General features: G+C 45.3%; 2 protein-coding genes across 2 annotated transcripts; one reads left to right on the forward strand and one right to left on the reverse strand.

Moving 5' to 3' along the window:
• Positions 1–609: 609 nt before the first annotated feature.
• Positions 610–12,465, forward strand: LOC149359286 (uncharacterized). The gene is made up of 5 exons (XM_089567630.1): positions 610–702; positions 9,338–9,489; positions 10,230–10,297; positions 11,199–11,282; positions 12,326–12,465. The coding sequence occupies exons 1-5, from the start codon at positions 610–612 to the stop codon at positions 12,463–12,465; spliced, it is 537 nt and encodes a 178-aa protein (XP_089423756.1).
• A 9,006-nt stretch (positions 12,466–21,471) lies between these two features.
• LOC149359287 (uncharacterized) lies at positions 21,472–26,306 on the reverse strand. The gene is made up of 5 exons (XM_089569008.1): positions 26,179–26,306; positions 25,148–25,299; positions 23,911–23,978; positions 23,143–23,226; positions 21,472–21,714 (listed from the first exon to the last, which is right to left on the reverse strand). The coding sequence occupies exons 1-5, from the start codon at positions 26,293–26,295 to the stop codon at positions 21,569–21,571; spliced, it is 567 nt and encodes a 188-aa protein (XP_089425134.1). The 5' UTR covers positions 26,296–26,306; the 3' UTR covers positions 21,472–21,568.
• Between the last annotated feature and the right edge of the window lie 38 nt (positions 26,307–26,344).

Here is a 26,344-nt window from a genome sequence, read left to right on the forward strand (position 1 = left end):
CAAAATAAAAAATGTCTTCTAAAGTTATAGGTGTGAGTTGGACACCAACGCGCTTTATTGAATTCAGCTTCCAGCAGCATGGCTTTCAATATCTTATGCGTATCTATTTGTGTTCGTAGCACTGAATTGTAGAATGTATCTTTTTCTTCTCGAACTAGAAATACTGTACGAACATAAGATAGGTTAGGTTAGGTTAGGTTTGGTTTGGTTTATTGGGGTCTAACGTCCCAAAGCAACTCAGGCTATGAGGGACGCCGTAGTGAAAGGCTCCGGAAATTTCGACCACCTGGGGTTCCCACTGACATCGCGCAGCACGAACATAAGATAATACAAACAGTTATATTCATCACTCAAATCAGTGCATGTCAGGAATATTGCTTCGTTGAGAACTAGGATACAGCCACGTGTGAAATACGTGCGAAGCCTAAATATGTTCTTTTTCCGAAGGCAGGGTTCATTCACACAGCCAGTCCTTGCTTTGCTTCAATCAGAGATGACAGAACTTTAATTTAGTCGTCAAACAGAGCATGCAGGTGCAAGAGGACGGAAGGACCACGTATAGATGCTCTTCAGTAAGGCTCCCCGCCGCAAACTCCACTCCAGTGTAAAATGCACTCCGTCTACTTCGCGATAGCCCTTGCAGGACTAAAGCTTTCACTGGCGGCTGGGCAGGCATCCACCGACGTTCCCGATAGCTTCAAGGTAACCATATGTCTACATTTTCTTTGAAAATTTTGCGTACCCCTGCTATTGCGGTTAGTTATAAAAAATCAGAATTCTAATGTCGACAGTAGGCTATAATAAGTATTTAGCTCGTGCGGCTGTACGTGCGACAATATTCCGGGTGTATGGTGTTGTCTGTCAGGCTAAATACAAGGAACCATGACTCCGAAAAGAAAAGGTGCACGCCAGCTAGGATCCTACGTCATGACTGGCGCGTTAGATGCTGATCTTACATAAAATTTCTCAGGAAACCACTATTCTCACCATCATGACAACCACCGACCTCTAAAGCGATAACTTTCACATAACTGGAGTCGTCCAAACCGCACTGTTATCACGTAGTGCTGACGGCATTCCGGCTGTCCCGGAGACAGTGAAAAGGGCTTCCAAAAGAAACTTTTTCTCGGGCTGACTCGCGGCCAGAAAGAATTGAATGATTCGGCGGCGACGATAGCAACAAGCGTGCTCGATGATCGTCGAATAGAATGCTAGCCATCCTGCGTCACGCTCAATTTAAAGCTGGCATAGAACCAGCGAGATAAGACGTCAAGGCCGCTATTACAACGTGGAACAGTATGGAAGCAGTGGTGCGTGGCTGCGATCATTCGAAATAAGTTTGGTAGCATCACGCCTCAAAGAAAATCATAAAGCAGTGTGTAGGCGGCTGTGACCTTGAACAAACAGTACAAAAATTCATGGCAATATGATGGTTGGTTGGTTTATGGGGTTTAACGTCCCAAAGCGACTAAGGCTATGAGAGACGCCGTAGTGAAGGGCTCCGGAAATTTCGACCACCTGGGGTTCTTTAACGTGCACTGACATTGCACAGTACACGGGCCTCTAGAATTTCTCCTCCAAAGAAATTCCAGCCGCCGCGGCCGGGATCGAACCCGCGTCTTTCGGGTCAGCAGCCGAGCACCATAACCGCTGAGCCACCGCGGCGGCTCATGGCAATATGAGGCGAGGGCTGTGCTGCTTCCATATGCTGGAAGTGATTCTACTTGTCGTTTCGACCAGGTGGACCGCACTCTCCAGTACCTTCCGGGCGCCCTGACGTGTATATCAATAATTACGATAACGCTAGCGACGCTAGTCACCTTACGGTCATAACTGTCTCGAGCTCTGAGAACCCCGGAAGCACAGCCGCTGCTTCGTAACAGTCAAGGCCTTCTGTTATCCTACCTGTCTCGTTTAACCTGGAGTGCTTCGGTTTCCGCGGACAGCAGACTGGCCGCACCACCTGCATGTAATTAACCAGTCTGAAACATTCTCATCGGAGCCTGATTGATATGCTGCAAATAAATCGGTTGTCTCTCCGCTCTGCGACAGAACCGGGAGACAATGGAAGCGTCATCAGCGCTAGCAGAAGCGCTGAACTTTCTGCGAGCGTGGCCAGCAATTCGGAGAGTCGGTGACAGATTTTCGCGGTAAAGCGAAGGAAAATAGAAGCACCGAAGTGCATACTTTCTCACGTTAGGACTCAGGTATCGAGATATTTTTAAGGAAACACTAACCGCAACGGTGGCTTGCTAGTTACATTCTCTCATTCTGAAAGTTTGGAGCAAGGCGCAACTTGTTTAGCCTTCACTTGTCTTCTCTTCTGCTCTTATATTAAGCGCCACAGTAAATCGTACAGTTTTCAGCTGCGTAGTCGAATGTTTATGGTGTCGAATTTCATTGTCTCTCAGCACAGTACCTGAACCCATTGGAGCTGTTTAGATTTGGAAATTGTAAATTGCGCACTTTAGCGTTCTGAAGCGATATATGTGCTTTTAGAGCTGCCGTAGTGGAGGGCTTCGGGTAAATTTCGACCCCTTGTGTCTCATGACCATGCGCTCTGATCGCGCAGCACATATGCGCTTCTGAAATTTCCTCCATCCACAAACGGCTGCCGCGGTCAGTATCAAACTCGAGACCTTGGGATCAGCTGCCGAATCTTAAAGTTCAGAGCCAGCACAGTGGGTCAGTGGTGTCGTTGGAGCGCTTCAATAATTTATGTACAGTTCCACAGGATTCCGGCTCGATGAGTTGCTGTAGGGCCAGAGAGAGCAGAAGGGCGCCACAGAAGGTTGTCTCATATAAGCACATCAGTGAGAAAAACGCAGTGGGCACGTGAGGCTACCCTTAAAAAAAATCTCTGCCTCTCCCGTAACCGAGAGTAGAGTAAGCATGAAATGTTTACGGGTATAACACACTGGTTGTAGACGGTACTAGTCAAAATCTTGAAATGGGTCTAGTGTTCAACACACCACACTCTTCTTGTTGCGTCGAAGCGATCGCCTCCAATAGTGCGGGCTTAGGTAGACAGCCGCGAACGTGGCGGCCTTGTCGCTTTGGGGAGCAGCCTCATAATCACGGCGTTGTCGGCAGGGGCGAGCAGTCTTCTGCTGTGGCGCATCACTCGCAAATCGATCGCTTTCCGCAAGACGCTTCCTATCTCTCCTTTCATGAGGCTCCATTTCTCGGCTTAAGCAGCTGTGATGGTGGCGGCAATGAAATGCAGGACGATGCAGAAGCGTACCCGGACACGACGAGGCGCAGGCCTGACAAGAATGTATCCGCAGCGCGTTCGAATACTCCGCGAGCGCGTATACATCTGCCTGCCAAAAGGGGGAACCTTCATGAGCTGAAGGCCCAGCGGCCGGTCTTTTACATGCGTGAGTGTGGGACCGCAGCGCCATCCTTGGGGACGGCGCGGAAGCGCGGCCCTCTCTCTTAGAGAGTCTCGTTAAATCTCGTACGGTGCCCGGATGCTCTCGTTTCAGTGCCCGGATGAGTGGAATTCAGTGTCCGGATGTTGGCTCTCGGTCTCGGCGTGACGTCACCACACTGCCGACAACGGGCGCTCAAAGCATTTCATGCTTAAAACAAGCAGAAGCACCTGCTCATGCTCCAGCTGGTTAAATAGCTCCTGTGATTTCGATGTCTCTAGCATGGGTAAAAAGTGGTAGGAACTGAACTGAAAAACATTTATAGGAAATCACTAAAAGTATTAATGGGAGAGCAGGGTTCGGTCCTCTGTATTCTTTTCATTGTCTTCGGTCCGCAGCGCCCCGTGGGAATGGTACGGCTGCTATCATTTGCCACTGAAGTTCTCGGGTTCAGCAAACAGAGGGCTTTGCGCCCCTCTGGTGCTCGCTGGCGATCCCTACTTCCCGCAAACAAATCGAAGATGATGTCACTATCGCCGCCGGCGCCACGCGTAGGCACCGGTCCATCGCATATTGGTCGACTCACCATTTTGACTCGTCTACTCTGACACAACAGGTGCCGTATAGCGTTCCTCTCGTAGACAGGTGGCCCGCAATGCCAACTGTGCATGCAATTTCTCAGATTCATTTTAGGCTTAATTACAGAGAAACTTCCCAGTCTAACTTTTCTTTTTCTGAAATGAAACAGGGAATAAACATCACAAGCGTCCTACTAGGCCTTTAAAGTTAAACGCTCGTTCCTTCTTTATGCGATCTCACTAGCTATGCTGTATATCGGTCGTCAATTTCTTTGTCCTTCAGTGACTGCCTCACCAAATGATCGCCCACAGGAGAATCAGCAGTTACTGTTGACTGCAGCCACCATGTTGTTGTGTTGAATTTGTGAGAGGCAATTCTGTATGTAATACCGACGGTGCATTCCCTTATAAATTTCTTGATGCGCATAAGGACTCACTCATCATGATATGCCACAGGGGCCACTAAAGAGGATGGACCATCACCATGAACTTGCGAGCATACGATGAACAGCAGTGTTCGCGACGGAGCGCGGCCGTTTCGCGTAGGCTGGAGCAACGTTTAACCGGAATGCTGCGAAGGACAACCACTAAGGGTTCCGGCAGCTGTTATGTGCTCGCATCAGTGCCGGGATAATGTCATTTACTTTCCTATTGGGCACAGGTTCTCTCGCCCAGGCATAAAAACGGAAGCTGCGAGGAAAACTCGTATGCTGAATTTCTGTAGTCGATCGTGCTAGAAACTTCGTGCTCGAAAGTCTGCATTACTTACTCGATGACTAAGCTTCTAAGCGCCGTCAACCAAGGTACACGTTCCACACAACCAAGCAAAAGACTAGAATCACTCGCTCGGACGCATTGTATCAACGCGTGGATCTGGAAACACAAGGCGACACCGCCTTGCCCCATAGTTCAAGCGTTCGCCGCTTCGAATGACACCTTCCGGTTCTTAACATAGAGTTTACCGTCGGCCGCCGCCTTGAGGCGAAGCATACAGAAACTTCATTTATACCAAGTGCAAAGTCTCCGATCATGTTGCCGAAATACTTATTTTATTGGTGTTTTCTGGAGCCGTTTTCCCATTCTAGAGTTTGCATACTAGGTCGAACCGTAACCAGGCTACACACCGAATCGCAGCTATGAAAGAGTATGAGGGGCGGTGAACCCAATGACAAGGAGCAATATAACCAGATAACATATCTGCGATTTTTTCAGCAGGGTTCCGCTATTTGTAAGTTGACAATGTTACGGCCTGCGGTTCCTAACTGTAACGATGCCGATCAAAATAAAGGCGTTCTGAATTCTGATTTGGAATTACAGTGCATTTCATTACAACACCGTATAATCGCCTTTTTTTCGTAATATAGTTATTTTCGCTACTTACCTGATGCCTTCTTTGGCGGTGTATATTCATAAGACAAAATAGCTAACACCACTAAAAAATGAACAATTTATTCACATATACTACGAACAGCACAAAAGGAAGTGAATGCATAGCAGCTGTTAGTGGTTCGGCTTTTTGGTTCCGATCGGTCCAATCGGTATTTGGCGCGTATATTCACTCTGGAGGCTTTACCAGAAAGGTGTAATTCCAGCCAGTGCCCCTTTTAACCATTTGAAGTATTGACACGTTGACAATAGCGAGAGCTTTGGAATGACACTGAGGCTCACCGTCATTAGTTGGTTCAGTCGACAGCCGTTTATTTCGAGCAGGAGTTAACGGGAGCGACCGCTGCTCTACAGGCATCTGATGCGATACGGCGTCCCTTTGATGTCTGAGAACGCGGTTTGGGTTTATAGAAGTACCGTGGGGCCTTCCTAATAGCCTAGCAACAGCGCCAGTCTTCAGCTTGGGGTACTCACGTCGCAGCGACACAACCTCGCCATCTACTATACAAACTGGCAGTGCCGAACGATTCCGGGAGATCGAAATATTTCGCAAAAAAAACGCACATTCACCGAATCGAAAGAGGAGGTACAAACTTCTTTTCCGGGAATGACGCATCTGATCTATAATTCTCTCGTAGCTTGGCGTCAGACGGAACACAATTCGTCTTCATTGTCGTTCCTGCAGACGGAGCGACGGTGCGTCACAAAGTTCACAAGATATCGTTCACAAACAGCAATCGCTTGTTCAAAAAAAACACGTTTTCGAATATTTCGGCATTGCGCCTGAAAAAACGACAGAACAAGACAACGACATAGCACCAGACATCCCCCCGCTCCGCCACGTGCCAAGAACGCTCCATGATTTACGCCAGTATACTGTCGTGTGGTCGCTTTGAAGAGTGCATCAGACTCTTCCATAGCATTACGGAGAGGTTTCATGACCACAAATTGCTATTAAGCAATTCTGGTAATGCTTAATGATTTGTTCATACTACCAGTTGTTGGATTCTTGATTAAAATTGTGTACCAGTTTGCCTCTGTCCAATAGCCGCATAGCAATTTCTGAATCGAACTGCGAACAAATAGTCAGTCTTTTCAACCTCGTGACACCTGCAAACATCTTATTTAGAAAAATCGCTTCCGTAATCCAATAGCTTCATGAGAACGGAAAACCTATAACCTTCTTCTGGAAAGCCTCAGCCTTGTGACCTAAGTAAGGCAGCCAGTTTTGCTCTATGAAGAGAGTGGGTAACGTATCCTAGCCGATGCAAAGCGCAGGCAATGTTAGTGTAGCAACGAAGAGATCCGTTAGGCGTTATTATAACCACTCGCCACCACACACATTCTTTTTCTACAACACAACGACCACCATTTATTTACATGGATGAGAAAAGGCGGCACACTACATCACCGACCACGGCAAGTCCACAACACAGCACACATTCCTAACACACACTGACCCTCGACCGACTCACTGACCATCCTGCCTGACAACTGACAACCCGTCTCTCCCGTCCCCACCGCGACCGTCCAACCCCTTTCCCAGAAAGGGCATATAATCCCTCCGAGGTCGTCGTGCGGGGAGGTTCGGCGCGTTCGGCGCCCACCCTCTATTCGGCGCCCACTGGTCTCAATGCAAGGGGGTAATGCCCTGTGCGGCTGCCACCGTCCGTTCTAACAGTTAGCGCTTCGTGAACTGTCAGAGCAAGAGTCTGCATAGGCTCAACTGTTTTTAAAGCTCGCCTTCTAGCTTCAGTAAAACACTCTCCTGGGCATGTTGGTTCATAGCTGGCAAGAATAAAAGCGCAACAAGACGACACAAAGAAGGAGGAAAAACGACAGGACAGGCGCTAACGTGCAACACTTGCAAAGTGCTAACTTGCAAAGTGTTGCAAGTTAGCGCATCTCCTGTCGTTTTTCCTCCTTCTTTGTGTCGTCTTGTTGCGCTTTTATTCTTGCCAGCCTTCTAGCTGTGTTGAACTGTTGCCATTCCGGATTTCGCGCGACTCTTCTGCTTCCAAACTGCGCTTTCGGTCGTGGAGCGATGAGCCATTATATAGCCCAGCGGCAACGAAACCTGATGTCCAGAGAACATGGTGTTCCAAGACGTGGTGGCCCGGAAAAGAAAAATAAAGTTCCTTGCGAAGGCGTGGGGAATTGAACCCTGGAAATTTAGACTGTGAGGCGAACATGGGACCCATAGGCAGCAAAATCACGGTGCTTCTTAACGAGCAAAGGTTAATCTAGTATGCTAATGAGTAGGCCTGTCATTAGAATAGAATGGTAAAAAAATAAAAATAAAACATGAAAAAGGACTTGTAAGCCTCCTTGGCTTACACTTTCGCACTTGAAGGCGAAAATTCGACGAAAAAAAAAATAAATATAAAATACAACTATTTTGCAGTCAAAGCAAGTAGGTACTCTTAAGTCATCTCCGTAATTTTTCCGCTCAACTAGGATGACCCACTATCTACTTAAAGGAGCGGCTTTTGCAGAACCTTCGCCTTATCCAGGTCATATTGGCGTTCCCTGCAGTAGAGATTACCCCATGATACGCGTATTGAAGAGTTTGGAATAACCCCCTATGTCAACCGCAGCGGTGGCCCAGTCGTTCGAGCATCCGCCTCGCATGCGGGAGGGGCGGGGTTTGATGCCCAGTGCCGCCGGGTACCCAGAGGTGATACAATGGGTTCAAGCTTCCCCTGGCCTAGTGCTCGGCTTCTTTAGATGAAATGCTCGAGTAATAGGTCTTTGACCCCACCTTAAGTAGAAGAAAATACCTTGTCATGGCGCTCTTTAGCCGCCGTTGCCCTTGTGCTACAAAAAAATTCATCGTATTCAACCCGCATACCTCTGAGGAGAGGCTAATGTGGACTATACGGTCGCAGGAATGTTTTTTGAGAAATCATTATTCTTTGTGATGAAATAATGGCAAGCAGTACTTTAAAACTTGAAAGAATGTTGTGCGTTTTCTATTAGTGATAATCTAAAGAGAGGAAACCTACTGTCCCACTGTTAGAGAATTTTTTTAAGTGAGAGAATAGGTTATCTTTCCTGCACCTCATTGTTCAGCTCGCCTGGATCATGCGCATAAGGTACGTCCGATTTTCGCTCGCACACTAAAATACCAGAAGTCACCGCTGGTCTTGTCAATAAATGAATGGAACTCATTGCCACCCAGCATTGTCGGCCATACTGAATTATCATCTTTTCAAACAGCTTTACTAACATTTCTGAACACGAAAAATGCGTCATAGAGTGCTAGATTACTTACCGCGTTATGACGGCCGTAACTTTTTGGCGGTCCTTTTTTGCTTTGCTTATGTTATGCCATTTCTTGTGTGCTGAACAGCTCCGGAGCCTCTTTTGTGTGCCATTGTATTTGTATTTATTTATTTTGCCCTAATTATTACTCACTTGTTTGAACGTGTTGAATTTTGCTGTTTCAATGTGTTATACTGCACTTAACCAAATGTTACCCAAACTCTGCCTTCTGTATATTGACTATCATTTGTTATGAGTTGATTTGTTGGTTGGTTGGTTTATGGGGTTTAACGTCCCAAAGCGACTAAGGCTATGAGAGACGCCGTAGTGGAGGGCTCCGGAAATTTCGACCACCTGGGGTTCTTTAACGTGCACTGACAACGCACAGTACGCGAGCCTCTAGAATTTCTCCCCCAAAGAAATTCTAGCCGCCGCGGCCGGGATTGAACCCGCGTCTTTTGGGTCAGCAGCCGAGCACCATAACCGCTGAGCCACCGCGGCGGCGTTGAGTTGATTTGTTATGAGTGCTTTCTTTTAATCATTTCCCCCCTATGTAGTGCCCTCTTCTGAGTCTTTAGGGTAAATAAATAAATATCATATCCTAAAATATTTCCATTATGTTTTTCTTTCACTCCTAGCCGGAGTTACTGATGATTATCTCAATGACCTCGACTTACGGCAATCAAAAGAAACATATTAAATTTTATTCAGTCATTTCTTTTCTTTCACCCACAGATCTTCGAGAGTATACCATACGTTGCAGCTGTCTCCGACATCAACAATTACACGCAACTTGAGTGCCTTCTGGCGCATCAAATTTCACTGAATATGCAAGCCAGAACAGCCGAATACATTTGGATTATGAAGGGGCAGCATGGAAAACCCAAGTGAGTTTTATGTTCGTAGCTGCTGTTACGCATCGCAACACTCGAGTGGTTTATAAACGATCATGAACGCAGTTAGTTAATCTATTTTTATCTTCAACAATTACAAGCATTCACACCATGTCATAAGACGAGGCAGTTTCTTTTCTGTGGGAAAAACTTGCCATAATTCTCCTTAATTTCGGCGAGGAAACAGACGGGCAAACGGTGCTTCGCATAATGTCTTGGAGTCCGTTCCGCTGTCCTCCTCTTAAGTAGTTTCATACGCCCTCTATGTAGTTACACAGGAGCGGTAAAATTGTCAGTGCGCCTCTATCCATGTGTTTTGTATGATGCGGAGAACGAGGCACGTGTACGACCCTGCTTCGCGCAGTGCGGTTACAAAAGTCGCCCGGGGCTCCGCGTCACTCACCTTACCAAAACATCAGCATGGTAGCGAACGCCTGTATGTTAGAAAACCTTAACATTTCTTTTCTGTTGCTCGCAGCGCAGAGGACCGAATATGCAAACATGTCCTTAACACAGTTGACTGAAGCTTGTCGCTGCTTCGTTTTTCTCAGTCTTCGTAGGAGCGTGACCTTTGGGTTCATTCTTTTTAAACTTTAATTTTACTTCTGTGACGTACAGATGTTACTTTAAAGTTTAGTACTTCAAAAGACATGCTTCTGCTAACTCATTTTTATCGATTGATTATATCGTTACTAAGGATGAAGAACACCTTTACGTATGTCTTTTTAAAACAGGAAGATTATCACCTTTCACTTGAAGGAAGGAAGCAGTCCCGACATATTCCTTTACACGATGGACACAGGTGAGGATCTCTCTTCATTCCACGGTAGTTTTTCTCTCAAAAGATATTTAAGTTTTTGTCGTGTCCGGTCGCTGTGTTGAATGCAGCGAAAGACGCACACGGTACTTTTAGACTTCGTTTATTTAAAGCTGATGAGGGTGCGACCAGCGTCGACCGAGGCAGGAGCCGAACTGGCCGCCCGAAGAAAGGAGGGAGTGGAGAAGCGTCCACGGCAGGGAGTGGCTTCCCAGAACAGGAGGAGGGTGCGGGGGCGCACCGTGGGGGGGCATCCGGCGACAGCGTGCGACGAGGGGCAAGCGGTCGTTAGGAGGAGGATTGAGTGGTCGTTAGGAGGAGGATGCGAACTGTCGTTAGGAGGAGGATTGAGTGGTCGTTAGGAGGAGGATGCGAACTGTCGTTAGGAGGAGGACGCGGGGGCGCACACACACAAAAGCAATAAGGGGACACAACACTTCCTTCCCCCTTAGAAAGTTGCCTGGTATCGTGCAGGGGGTGGAGGAGAAGGATAAACTAATCGTGCCCATGGATGCGTGAGCTGTTTTTTTTTCTTTCACTGTGTCGTCACAAGCCCTGTGCCGATATAATCCAGGTGAGGCACTGAAGGAAGTTTTTGTCATCGCCTGTGCTTACATACTCTTTGTGTCTTGCCCGTGTTAATACTGCGCTGTAGTCTGAAGTTTGCAGACGTGACCTTATTTGGCAACCTAAGCAATTGACATTAGTAAATTATATTGAGTTTGATGCTTTAAAAGCAAATCGGCATTAGTAAATGTGGATCCGTAATAGTGTGATAAAATTGTCTCGCTTATTTGTTTTACATTCAAAGTGAATTGTATCTCCCGATATGTTGGTGTAAAGATTATGCACACCAAAGCGATGGATATTTTTTCCGTTTTTACAGACTACACCCATGTTGGTGAGGCGAAGTTCCTGTACACTGATTACAATCATTGCGCCATCCTTCAAATGATCTTCAACGGAAATCGTAAGTGTGCCATGCAAGGATGCGACCTGACTTTCTTAAACGATAGAGTGAAGAAAAAGATTCGCCGCATTTTCCACACATTTCCTGAGACGCGAATTTCTTGCGATTAAAGTGAAGCTTTCCTTTTTTCTGTTTTCCGAAACTTCGTAAAATGGAAAACAAAGACCCTCTCTCTAAGCGACATCAAAGAGGACAGGTAATGGTAAAAATATCCTATTCGCACTTTCACTACTGGTTTACACAGTTGTTCAGCGCAAGCTAGTAGGCGGCGAAATAAATTCTCAATATGGTTGTTTTACTTCACAGTAGTGGGCGGCAATAGCTGGTGCGAGAAAGCTTAGCTCATTTGCACCCTTTCTTACGACGAGGCACGCATATGCCTCGAACGGGGTCCTGCGTTATGCAACTACTTTAATTGGTTAACATAAAGATTTCAGTTGGCAGTGCTGTTGTTCTCCGCGTTTGACCTCCCCCCCCCCAAAAAAAAAAAATTCTCTTAAACACAAAATATAAAGTACAAGGTTACAAAAACAAAACAGGCCATGCTCGCTTCTGATTCTCAAGACTTCGCCGTATAACATCGGTGCAGAAAAGGAACAACGATATTTTAGATCTAAAGATAAGCTAGCCACCCAGCTACAATGTTTCTTTGATGAAGCGCACAGAATGCTCATCAATATTAAGACCTGTTCCAGTCGGGATATACCTGAGATTAAGTTTCACGTCTGCTACCTATTTATTTAGTCGCGTATGTGCGCAGGGGGGAATCAACTGCGTTACCGAACGGAAACTACCAATGTTCTAATTTTATTTTTCTTAATTCTTCTTTCGTCGGATTTCTTTAGCGGGCACTTTGAATTTTCTGAATAAATGGCTGGTAGTCCAGGCCTTATTCATTGATCTTTAGCCGTGACATCGCTCAGATGTATTTGGACACCATGTTCCTGGATGCATTATATCACTTCGTAACGAAGTAGAAGAATGCTTAGTTAAGTGCTGAATGTGATTCTAATTACAATCGCCTCTTTTTATTCATCCCGTAGAGTGCATTCTCTGGACTGCGGAGACGTCGAAGGACTCTATTCCCGACGAATGCCTCGAGCGCTTTGCTGAGAAATGCGGTGTGGCTATACCTCTCTACAGCAAGGAACTTTGCTCAGATGAAGAAACTTCCAAAGTTTAATCTAACATTCTCCAAAAACATGGATAATTAAGCGCAGAACACGAGACATACCTGAAGCTATTTTTGTATACAAGTTTCTATTCATGGGATATCCAGGGTGGCAGTTTAAGGGGCGCTGAAAGGGGCTCTCGATAAAGCTGCGGTATGCCTAGGATATTAAATGACGCCGCTTCACAAAAAATTCAGGGGACACTTTGGCTCTCTAAAGTGCTGCAAGGCGAAAGCGTTTCCTGGCGCACTGTTCGTTTTTATTTACTTTTTATTTTTCATATTTCGTTTTAGTTTTTTGTTTTTTTGCTCTTTTTCTTACTTTTATTGTTTTATTTTTATTTTCATATCTTATTTTTATTTTGTTTTTATATTTCTTTACTTTCTTATTTCTATTTTTTATTTTGCTTTTTCTTGACTTTATTCCTTTTATTTTATTTATGAAGCCCATTCATTCAGTAGATGCGCCTTTATTCATGCTCGAACCTTGAGCCTTCGTGGCGGAGTGGTAGCGTCCGCGCTTCAGATGCCAAAGACCCTGGTTCGATTCCCACCCTCAGCGCAGTTCCTTTTTAAGCCGTGACGCCGAAAGGCGGACAAATCTGCCGAAAAAGCTTTGCTTTCGAACAATATTTAGTGGTTAGCAAGGCTGAACATCCTGCCATTTTTCTCGGCTTAAAGCACCTGGAAGCAGCTACGGAAGAAGTAGGAGGAAATGTGCGTTGAAACGAAGCTACAGTATATCTTACAACCAATTGCGGTTTCCAAATACCATTTTTTCTACGCACTCCTAATCAAGAAGCTGGAGATAAATTTCTCACGCGATGAAGCAAACGTTCTAATCCTGCGGACGCAAAAACACCATAGTCATGCACTCATGCATACAGCCGCATTCAGAGTAAATTCAACAATCGCTAAGGGGTATCATGTGGACATGATATGGCTGATCATCCGAGTTAGCATAGGTGAAATTGCTAATATAATAATTTTTTTGCTGGAAGGGAAGAAAATATAAACGATTAAAGTTATGGCTTAATGCGACTTACTTCAGTGGATAGTTGTTTGCGGCAGAGACGGCATCATGTTTCCTGCGTCAACATGTTCAACGTTCACTGTGGTACCCGTGAATCTCCGTGGGTACCAACAACGAATAAGCGGTACGAACGCTGTGAATTATTTCATTGGCGGAAGCTATGGCACATTTAATGTCTGCGTTATACCTGACATTCAGAGAAAAACACATGCGCATCATCACCCTAAGCCAGAATCCGTCAGCAGAGGTCGTGGCATCACACCACAGTCAACCAACGAGAGAGAGGCTTGATTCAGACTCGGAGAGTTGGGAGGTAGGCGGGGCGGCAGCTGCGTAGTAGTCATAGCGTGCGGAAAGATTCCATTACTCTGTCGTTGGCGCGTCGAGTCATGAACAGGGCGCCTGACACGGCTGTGAGGGTAGAGGAGCGGCGAAGACCTCAAAAAGAGGCCCCGAGACGGATGCATGCGTACCGTAATGGTACTTGGAGGTTGCGAAGTGAGTCTACGTGAACTCTTATGCCGCCGCTTTAGGCTTCCTAAGGGTTGATTAGGAGTTCCTAGTTTTAATACCAAAGCATTACTTGTCCCACTGCGAGAAAGCCGGCGACGGGTGTGTCTGAGTATGCGTACTCGCCGACGGTACAGAAAATCCCAGCGATGGCAAGAAAAATAGGGTGACGTAATCAAGCGTTCATATCAGCAGACAGGAAACCAAACACCACCGCATCATATAGTTCAATGCATGTCGTTCGGCTATACAGGGTGTTTCACCTAACACTTTCTGCAATTTTTAAAAATAAGCTATTTGAATTAGATGCGCGCTTTTTCTCGCATAGCATTGACAGTGGTGTAGTACATCATAATTCAACTAAGACGTGCTAACTAGCAGGCTTGTTAACCAATATTTAATAGTTAACTTTTAAACTATTACCTTTGGGCTCCTTAATTATTGAGAGGCATGCAGCCCACCGTAAGTAATGTCCATATCCGTTTTTAGAATTTCGAGAACGCGATTATCCTCGGCGCTGTGGCCCAACAAATTTCGCCTACATCGCGCCAAAATACATGCGGTTTGAGAAGCTTGCAGTCAAAGCAACCTCTCCAGTGAACCTAACTCGTCGAAATAGCCAAAATTTGTTGGGCCACAGCGCCGAGGATAATCGCGTTCTCGAAATTCTAAAAACGGATATGAACATTACTTACTGTGGGCTACATGCCTCTCAATAATTAAGGAGCCCAACGGTAATAGTTTAAAAGTTAACTATTAAATATTGGTTAACAAGCCTGCTAGTTAGCACGTCTTAGCTGCATTATGATGTACTACACCACTGACAATGCTATGCCAGAAAAAGCGCGCATCTAATTCAAATAGCTTATTTTTAAAAATTGCAGAAAGTCTTAGGTGAAACACCCTGTATATGCCCGCCACTGGCCGTCCTCCATGTGGGGCCAGTTTTCCCGACATTGGTACCGAAATTCTGCCACCCCTATTTGCGTACAGCATTCCGGGTGATGTGATAACATTTCTCGTTGCTTATACGTTATATGCGCTAGTACAGATGGGTGCTAGCTTGCGTCAAGGGTTCGAACCGACAACATATTCACCTACAACAAGCATATGCTTTCACAGACCATGGTATCGAAATCGTAATGCAACAATTCGGCGTACAGCGTTCAGGGTGGCGTCATACCAGCGCGTGCGTGCGTGTGCGTTTTTGCGCGCGCGCGCGCGCGCGCGCGTGTGTGTGTGTGTGTGTGTGTGTGTGTGTGTGTGTGTGTGTGTGTGTGTGTGTGAGCGTGTGTACGTGCGTGCGTGCGTGCGTGTACGTGTGTGCGTGTGTGTGCGTGTGTGCGTGTGTGCGTGTGTGCGTGTGTGTGTGCGTGTGTGCGTGTGTGTGCGTGTGCGTGCGCGCGGGGGGGTTGCGGTCGGGGGGGGGAGGGGGCGGTGGCATCACACTTCAATAATATTTCGGGTGGTATCACACCTGAAAACTTTCTCGAACTGCAACCAAACGCCTACAACATGCGTCCACGACAAGCTTTCACATTCCCACACGTAAGTAGTCTTAAGTGTAACAGCCTAATTTAGTCTCGCTGCGCGCTGCTGCTGTGACCGTTTCAAGAAAGAGTTCGCGGCCATGCCTGCTAGGCCGCTGCCGCTAGGCAACGTTGTCGAATCCTAATTTTCTTATACGAAAGCGGTCTGAAACCGTACATTTTGTTTATTATTTTGAACGCATCCTCGTAGCACCAGGCTGCTGGTTGGAGAGTACTCTCATACTGTAGAATTCGTGGCTTTTTTCCACATGCCGTTTATCCTAAAGAAAGACTACTTTCTAGTCAACCCCATCTTTCTCTACGCATTGATCACCGCGAGTGCGCCATTGCTGGACTCGTTTAGAATACTTAATTTTGCAACGCTCTTAATATGTTTTGTGTAGGTGCCGCTGTATTCAATATTTTAATAAATATTACCATACCTCTTCTAATTTTCGATTCACACAGATTCGCTAGGCTTTAAGAAATAAAAATAGCACAAAAGGGTACATGAACGCGTCCTTTCTGGCTGGTTTGTTTCCCCAATTATGCACAAACAGTCCCCACAAGCTACGCTTCTTCAATACAATGATCACCCATGTACTGTTTTAAAGGTTTCAAATTTTCACCACTGCTTTGACACACTGATATCGCGAATGAGTGTTCAAGCAACTCGGCGTATATTCATGATTCTGGTGCACTCTGGGACCGTATATCCTGGGTAGAGGCCTTCCGTTTGGTGTTTACTCTGATTTACCATTTTTGTCTTCCTCTTCCTGCGTAACATACCTGGATAGTTCTAAAAGCGATAAATACCTTACAAGGTCTTCAAGATAATATACGTTTTTTTTTATCTGCCTATCGCACCCACTGGTTGAAAGCCCTGTCTTTTTCGACGAAAAATGTATGAAAGCACACAAGCGTTGAATAAGGATAAATTCTTGGCGCGTGTCTCCTTTGACTAACCCGACAGCGTAAAAGTGAGGGAAAGAGAGGGAGATGAATTTGGTTTGGGTGCATCCATTTATTGGCGAACGATGTGCAGGCCCTATGGTAGTCCGACCCTGTGCAAGGACTAACACGTTATAATGACGAAGAAAAAGTTGGCAGTGGCTCAGCTCTGCTATGCCAGGATATGCGTAGCATTACCAGTGACGTCACGTGGTTCTGCGCCGGCGGCAGCAGCGGCAGCGGCGGGGCGACGGCAAACGCGCGCGGCGAGGCGCGCCAGCTGTGCGCAGTGACGTCACTCGCTCCTCGCGCATGCGCAGTATGGTCGACGGAGGGAGCACGCGAAACGGCGAGTCTGTGGACAATGTAGCTCATGCTACAAAGCTGGGAGAGTTGCTACGGGTTCATGTGAACACAGCGCGAAGAACGCAGGCATAAGGTTTGGTTTGGTTTGGTTTATGGAGTTTAACGTCCCAAAGCGACTGAGGCTATGAGAGACGTCGTAGTGAAGGGCTCCGGAAATTTCGACCACCTGGGGTTCTTTAACGTGCACTGACATCGCACAGTACACGGGCCTCTAGAATTTCTCCTCCAAAGAAATTCTAGCCGCCGCGGCCGGGATCGAACCCGCGTCTTTTGGGTGAGCAGCCGAACACCATAAACACTGAGCCACCGCGGCGGCAACGCAGGCATAAGACAAGAAGAGACAACAGCTCTTTGTGAACGTCTATATCTGTGTCTGCGATTTCTGCGCCGCGTTTAAATTAATAATGTAAGGGCTGGCCATGAACCATCTGCCTTGCTGTGTACAATTTTTTATCGTTTCATAAGTTTTTGTGATTTCTTCGATTCAGGCTGTCATATCTTGACGTGCCTGGCTGTCATGACCCTCAGTATTAACGTGTAAACTCCAACCTGGAAGCAGAGTGTACCTACGTACTCGAAATAATTTTGCTGCTCAAACGTTGTTTCACCATTCGCTTAAACATACTGAGACGGCACAGAGTCTTGTCGCTCAAAAGTAATATTTGATTGTTCATAGATGCCACGCCCATTTGAATAAACAACGTATCTAGCCAGGCTGAACAGTGTACGAGAAGGGTGTTCAAAAAGTGGCCTCCCAGGCTGCAAGCTTTCATTAAATGATAAAATTCCAACGTATTAGATTCAAATTAACATCCACAACTGTTTCACAGCAGCGTACGCGTTTTTTAAATGGTGCCTAGAAGCGGCGTTTAATTTTGGCCACCTGTGAAAGCATGCCTTTCTTCGAGATTGAACGTCACTGTTGAAGTTCGGAGAGGTGAAGTGTATTAGGGACAACACCGCCAGTCGCCAAGTGAACGCCCCTCAGATGGTCCTTCAGCTCGGAAAAATTCATTAGAGAAGGCAAGAAAAGTACCCAGAAATTCTGGAGAATTTTTCAAAAGAAAAGTTGCTTTCTACGAACGCAAAGTTTTCGCATATCGTAATACTGTTCACCGTAATGTGTTTGAGTTTCGCTTTTCGTTCTGTTTATTCCAATGTTTTTATTTTTTTTTTGCGTCTTGTTCTTCCGCCCCATTTCGATTGTTGCTGACTACCAGTTATTGTTCTTTTCTTGCTTCTTTTTTTGCCCTGTTACTCATGTTAAATGTTCCTTTTATGTATACAATTTGTAATTTTTACCACCCCCTATGTAATACCCTCGGGAAGAGGGCCTTTAGGGGTATCTTGAAATAAATAAAATAAATAAATAAATAAATATTTCACCATCGCAATCAATATGGCCGCCGATCTTTCCTCGGGACGCCGGAAGTTTTATGCTATTTATTAAGGCGGAAGCCTTTAATGCCTCATCGTTGTAAGCAGTAGTTGTCGACAAAAATGTCACGCTTTTGAATTGGTCGAAATGGTCGTGACGTCAAAGTACGTGAACTTCAAATGGGGCCAATTGTACTTTGGCTAGTAACCATGCAATCAATTAAAGTGATGGTGTAGTGACGCTCCAAGTAACATTAATGCAAGTAGCATTAATCACTAATTAGCCATTAATTAGCTAGTTGTCATTAGTTCGTCATCAATTATGTGTGACATCATCCAGTTATGACGTCGCCAGTGCCACATACTCAAATTGATGCGGAAAACGCTTTCGCCTCCATGCACTTTATACAGTCCAAGTGCCCCCTGAATTTTTGTCAAAAACGCACTTGCTGGATTCTTATGGCGTGGGCGCAGGACCTATATTAAAAGAGAGATTTGGCCCTAATTGAAAGATTACAGCATTCTCATCAGTATTCTCGCAACAGTATCTTACAAAATTCCACAGCTGCCATACAACAAAACATGATCTCTAAGCGAGCTGAAATTGGTCGAAACAGTAAGACGTCCCATGCCGTGCAGTTTGAAATAGAGTTTAAAGTGATGGAGTAAAAAGCTTAAAGTACCCTCTTCAATTGCACAATCGACGATACTAAAAAGGACAGTTATTCCAAAGGATCTTCCAAAGCATAATGCTCTCCCTCGACCACAGTTGTAACCTACTAGGGAAGCAAAGTCTCTGCATTAGGATCAGCGAAATTGTGATAACTATGACCCTAAGTTCACGGATGCATTAGCTGCAACCGGTTGGCACTACGATTCAGCTCTTAAGCCTTTTTTCTGAGGCTTTGTTTGCATGACATATAATTTCGGAATAGCACCCTTTACTCCATCAAGTAACCTAATCTGCACATCATAAAGCAGTTTTCTCAAACCTTTCATCCTAGTTCATGTGAGAGATAATCACTCGTCTACCTAAAACATCCAAGAAATATCAATGCAGCTCTTAATCCTGCATATCCGTGACCCGTTGGCCAGGCACTTGTACAAATAAAAGCATTCTTAGACTGGCGGGCTGAGGTGCAGAAAATAATTTTTTTCTTTCACGCACTCTACTACGACATTTAAAGACTTGAGCACCGGTAATGGAAAAGGATCGCTCCAAATCTCACCTATGTCAAGATGTCTCCAGTAACTGGGAAAAACAAAATTTAAATCTTTCCTTTTTTTAGTCACATCTCTCATTTCTGTCTTCAAAGAGGAAGGTTACAGCCGAGGCAGAAAATGTTTACCGCTTTAACACATCTAAAACGATAGGACAACAGATTTGAAAGATGACCGCCCCATGGAGCGAAGGAGACCGAGAAAACACTGAACATTCTGTATGAAACTGCTTTTCAGCAATGCGATTGGCAAAGTGCACGTTTTGCACGTGTTGCATCATACTTGCTACGGTTGAACCCTACAAGCCTCTTTTCAGTTGCTCTTACTTTTTGTTCCACAAAGCCGGAGCACCTTCCTCAACCACTCGGTGGCGTCGAGTAGACACGTCGTCTACGAGCGGGGAGAGCGTTCGGACACGCCCGCTGCACCCCGGGGACCTCTATTCGCCAGTTCTCACTTCTATCTCCTTCATCTTGCACGAAGCGCTTTAGCTCTATCCACACCTTACATCCTTACACCGCCATTCTCATCGAGGAGACGCCTACGTCAACGCAGTTGAAGCCAGGAACGGGCGCTTTGCAGCTGTCCTGCAGTAACCGCTGTCCACCTTGTGCTCCGCGCTAAGTGTAAGCAGAACGTTGATCGCTGAGTGGTGCAGCGAATTCTAGTGCGCTTCACTGAGGGCACTTCATAGTAGGCGCCCGCTGTTAATGAACAGTACTTTCGCATTTGCGTGCCTTGACCGCCTTCTCACATTGGTAGCGATGGCATTTCGCCGAACTAACAGAAGAAGGATGGCGACTATTTGCAATGAATAGCCCGAAAGGCCGCGATGATGGCCGCGTACACAATAGAGACAGAAGATGAAAACAGTGATTCCCTTGCGGCAACAGGTACCGAAAAACGACCCTAACCTTATTATGCAGCCGCTATTTGAAGTACCTCCCGTAAGTGTTTGTTCATCAGTCCTTTTCCTATGGCGGTAATTCGGACAGAAAAGATGAACGTGTGTTTAAGAGACTTGGCTTCATTATCGGCCTGAGATTCGTTAGGCTTTGCTCACCAGGTTGGCCTGATTTCGCTAAATGCCGGCCCAAAAAAATTTAAGTTCAAAAACAAATGGATTTCGAGAGCTAGACAGGACGATAACGGCCAAACACTACACAATTTTATCTCGTTATCAACGTCGTAAAGTGAAGATGGCGCCCGACGGCGATGTCTGAGTGCCAATGTAGAATGCTACAGGGAAGTCCGTAACACGAAACAATAAAATTAAGTATCCTGCTTTTTATTGTGTTTGGCTCGAGCAAACGAAATATATTCTTCCCACGCGCGCATCACCAGCAGAGCCAAACAGTGTACTCCATGTAGTACACATTGAAGCTCTTAAATGAAGGCTTTAGTGTCATGGCTGTCGCAACAATGGCTGCTTCTATATTATGTTTCGTAAAAGCCCACTAGATGGATATTTATGATTTTACCGCGAGAAATTCAAAACGGCATTATTTTCTTTCGAGCAGTCGTTTGGGGAGCTTTAATTTGCCGCGTTCCTAACTTGATCGCAGTCCATTGGCCTTCTTGAAGTTTCCGTCCAGAATTATTCAAGATAACAAACAGTGTCATATGGCTACTAACATTAAACGTTCTGAGCAACCTTGGAGGCCAGTTGGTTTAAACAGTATCGTTTAGGGGAAGTCTATTTTTAACCGGCTTTGTAGGCGCGGGGAAAATTTTATTCTCATTTTAGGGTACAATCTTCATCGCTAGCTTCTCGCAAGCAGACGCAGTCGCAGATGTGCGAAATGACTGCGCCTCTAGGCACTCGTACAAGACTCAACTGCAAGTAGTAGACACGCAGACTGTCGACCGGATGTAGGAGAATGAATTTTTGGGCCACATCACCGGACGAGACTGTACTTTCTTCGAGAGTGCAGTGTGTATCTATATTTGTAAAAAATACTTTATGCCAGCAGGCACACTGTCGCGATAAAAAAAAAAAGTGGTAGGCACGGGCGTTATTTTATTCTCATATTAAAGTACAATGGTCATCGAAAGGTTCTCGCTAGCAAACACAATCGATGATGCGCCGAATGGCTACGCATCTAGGCGCCCATGCAAGACTGGACTACTAGTAGTCCTCTTCATCGGTGTCGTCGTCCACACAGAGGTGTCTGTCGCGTACCGCCACCGCCTCACCGCAGATGTCGGCAAACTGCTCGAGGCAGACCTCGGGCACGTCATTCTCCTTCTCTTGCGAGACGTAGAGGACACATTCTGTTTGAGAGGAAAAATATCATGCGCGGCGTGCACGCAAATTGTGAAAGTAAAAAACGGACACCGATCATCCACGTCCTTACTTACATTAAGCCAAATCGATACATATGATTTCTTCGTGATTTCATGTACTCTTTCAGCGGTCGTGTCGAATGAAAGAAATAACTTATTTCTAGGCACAGTTTAAGCATCTACAGCGTTCAAAAAAGCGCCTTTTCTAAGTCAAGATTCTGAACAAGGCCACATTATGGCAAGTTGGCACTATCTCGAGAAGGTTCATTGAAAATTACTTCGATAATTTATGCAAAGTGATTTCAGGCTGGCAATGCGCGTCGTGTAGACTTTTGACACACAGCATCAACGATGCACATATTTTCCTAAAAATTAACGATTTATTGGGTGCGATATACAGCGCTTTCATTGTCTTGCCCTAGAAATACTCGCAAAAAATATTCGCAGGGACATTAATTACAATATCTATTGGCAATAGATTTGGAAGGTGTTTTTGCCTTTATCAGAAGTGACGATATTTCCGGCCTGGTGCTGTGGCGTCCAGTTTAGAGACCTGACTTCTCTCCAGCCAATCAGCGAATTTTATGATGAACAACACATTTTTTTTGCTGATGAATATTTTAATACTATTGCGTTAAAAAGACTCAGTTACATTCTTACCGCCTCTGGTAACCATAATTAAAAGATATAGTGAAGAAGGCGTGTGCAGCCATGACAGCTCTCTCAACACGCTTTCCTCACGGGCATCCACGTGAATCCTGTGAAAGGTGTATCACTAGCCGAGCCACTAACTATTAGGCTAGTAAGACTGAAATCATTACCAGTCATTATAAGCTCTCTGTAATAAAATACTCATATAATAGTTAAAACTGACATAGTAGAGCTTAATATAGTGTCAGGAACACTAATACCTAAATTAATATACGATCAGCTTGTGAGAGTATTCACTGTGAGACTCTGCGGCAGCAGCTGCAGAAATGAATACAGTCCACCTGCTGTGTAATTAATGTCTCTGAGCTCATTTTAAACGCTCCCATGCGATTTTCTCCGACTTTTTCACTCGCTCAACATAGATCGAATTGAAGTTGAATATGCCCTAGACGAGCACCGTGTACTCTGCTTCCTTTTATACGCAACAGGTAGTTAAACGAGATGTTACGTCATCGCCGCCTGTTTTTATTTATTGTTTAGTGTAGAAATATAGTGGGAAACCTGGCGAAGAGTAAAGGAAAATTCGAGTTCAGCAGTACCAGCCAGTAGGGTTGACATCTTTGCGAATATTGGGCTCATTACCTGTGTTGCTTTTAGTACTTAACACAGTGTTACTGCGGCCCTTGATTGGTTCAGCGCATTTCAATGTTATGCGCTGTGAGCGAACGAATACTATTCTAAATGACCGGCATAGGTGCTCCTTACCATCTCCGAAGTGCGGAACCTCGACAATGGCGCAGTCCTTGTAGTCGGTGTATCTGAAGTGAGCCACTTCTACATTGCTGGAGTCTGCAATTGCCGTCACCACATACTCATAAGCCAGCCAGAATGCACTTTGACTATACATCTGAATAAGCCCAATCTGCTATTCGCCACTGCTCAAAGCGAGTATGCGTCAGCTAAGTACGCTTATCGAAGTGCAACCGATTGCAACAGGAGAAATTACTTGCGCTGTTTTGAGCTGCAGCATTAATATTGCGTAATCTCCGTTTTTTCCAAAAGAGTCCTCCAATAACTAAGCATGTATCTGAGAGCCATCAACTGTGCACTAACCTAAGCAGTAGCATATAATGCTGGGAATGCTTAGCAGAAGTAACAAGCGTTTTTTTAGCAAGGCTAATGAAGCGTCAAAGCTTGGGTCATATTTCTTTTCCCAATAGCTGCTTTTCTCTCTGCTTAGATGCCAGGAGAAAACTGACATGTGACAAACTCAGCGATTATTCAGCTTCACTGGCACGCGAAGGAACTTCAAAGGTATCCTCAAATTATTTAAGAAGCACTGAGGTCAAATTACAGACACAGAAAGAGTCCCAAAGCTCGAATCTTCTTCCCGAGTTTCACTGTCGCTTCTACCTGTAGTTGCCAATCACGGTAAGCGCATGCTTGAAACGTTATCCGCGGCCAGCAGTGCGACCAAAACACACATTTTGCAGCCATGAGGGAAGTTTATGATAACCGATTTCAAATGCTTACCCTTGCCCACTGTAAAGTTAGTGGCATCTGGTGTAGCACCAGCTGTATGGTGGAAAGCCACGTGATATCTGCAATGATTTGAAAGGAGACATGTTAATTTGTATGGCGTCCACTGTACCTTCTAATTGGCTTTGGCAACCTGATTGCAACTGGCGGATTTTTTTTATTTCAACGCAAAAAGCCAACGATATAGCCAAAAAACAAACGCTAGTGCTGGAGCTTTGTTCTGGTACTGCTGCGTTAGATAGGAAGGTGGTCTTTTGCTTTCCTTTCTTTTTAGAGTTGTTTGGTCAGGTTTCATGCACTTCGGCGTTAATTAGCATGCTGTCGTTCCACCGCCCTTTTATAGAGTCGACTGGTGACTTTTCGTGCTCAAGAGCACATTTACATAGTAAAAAGATTTAGCATATTCATCACGTAACTGACGGGGCTGTCGAAAGTCCGCCATTCAACCGGGCCGTGCTCTTCGGAGCGCCAGTGCGTCTGTCGAAGCCGTTCATCAAAATGAGAGGTAGACGACGCGAAGCACCACTTCTAGATCCCTCTAACCTTGCGTCATTTTGCTTCCATGAGCGATCGTGTAGAAAACACTGGCGCTCCGAAGTGCGCGGCCACGCACTCGCGTGTTCACCTTAAGAACAGACGACGCTGTAACTTGAGTGTTGGAAATAATCAGACATATACGAACAGATTTGCTTTTACGGCGGAAAAATTAGAGCTCGAATGATCGCGCAGATCTGAAAAAAAAAAGATTTTCTGCAATATCAAATTCCTAAGAAAGCAACCGTTGCTTAAAGCGTGGTCTTGTATCTTTTTACAACACAGAAGTCTGATTAATACCACATTGTATATGACGTACCGCATACTGAGAGCTAAACAAGCCGCTTGACAGTAGTCAAGTGATTGTCTTATTAGTAGCTGCTGGGGTGAATCGATCTCACACGTATAAAATGGCGACCGAGAAAGTCGGTCATCACATTTAGCGTGCATTATTATCCTATTTTGTTGCAAATATAAACAATGGGGCACAATTTGCGACTGACCATTAGTGCTTCAATTTTTTTTACCTTGTTAATTGCGCTTTGCGTGTATATACTTCTGTTCCTGAAAAATCATTTGCTGATTAAGTTTTGTATCAGGGATCTGTGCAAAACATAGGACACAGAAGTTGTGCGCTATAGTTCCCAACCATTTCTTTCCCGTTTAACGCATCGTTTAGCACGTTAGCATCAGATACCTGTTATTTCCTTCTCCGCCGTTCAATGACCATATGTAGGTTACTGTCTTCGCTTCAGGATCAAAATCTTTGCGTTTAGCGGTCAGGCAGTCCAGGATGTTGTCGTTGTCTATGTCCGTGATGGCGACACCATAGGGAAAGTTCGCGAATATCTGTAAAAGGGAGTAATCAAAATAAGAGCCGAAATCAATATGTTATATTGTGGCGGTGCTAGCACGGAAAATCACTAAACCTTCCTTATTCTAATAATTATTCAGCTGTGATCGATAGGTACTTATCAAGCGATCCGAACGATTATACAGCTCTCGTTGGGTAAGTCAGTACACTAGAAACACGATAACTGCCTTTCACTTGAACTATACTATGGCAGTTTTATGTCCACCAGGGACACGGAGTGCCTGTTGTGTACCCGATCTTTTTGAAACGCTTAGGACATCATAATTTGGTGTCCGAAAACCGACTGAAATATGCTTCTCTCCATGTAGAACGCAATTAAACGTGATTGGTAATGTCGAGGTCATAGAAATTCAGAGTTTCTACGGCGTCGAGAAAAATGACAGCCTACAATTCACAGGAATATTAACTGCGTGAGCAAGGCTTGAGTGAGCAAGCCTTGGCTACAGCTTATTTGCTCTTGAATACGCTAGCTTTTTGGGCTGTTATCGTATAACGTCCTCGCGCTAACTCCCCATTTTTATAAACCTCCTGCTGAGGAGAGAAGGAATACTGCGTGGACCACGCTCACTAGAAAGAAGTGGTTATATACATAGGGGAGAAATGCTTTTTACAGCGCAAAACCTTCTTCCGTGGATACCGCGCCTGCGATTTCGTCATCAAGTATACTGGACAAATCTTGGTTTCCGGGTTTCAGTACAATATAACTCCTTGTCTTCAGACATATAACTGATTTACGAAAAGGGTATTCGTTACATAGTTTTTTTCTCTCAGTTTCTGCAGACGTGAACCAGGAATATTCGCAAAAGTTCAATGCGAATGGCTAAGGCGGTTTTTCGCCATTTTTCCTGACTTACTTGAAAGGCATCTGGAACATCGCGCTGGAGTACGTTTGGTCCTCGAGCTCCTTCGGTGGCAGCTGCTAGCAGGAAGGTAGCCAGGAAGGCAAAAACGAGAGCTGAGAAAGTCTGCATGTTGTAGGCTGTTTCAGTAGACTCGCATGAGTCCACGCATTTTTATACA

Source organism: Amblyomma mixtum, chromosome 2 (genome assembly GCF_055824585.1).
Source record: "Amblyomma mixtum isolate Tamu chromosome 2, ASM5582458v1, whole genome shotgun sequence".
NCBI classification, from domain to species: Eukaryota; Metazoa; Arthropoda; class Arachnida; order Ixodida; family Ixodidae; genus Amblyomma; species Amblyomma mixtum.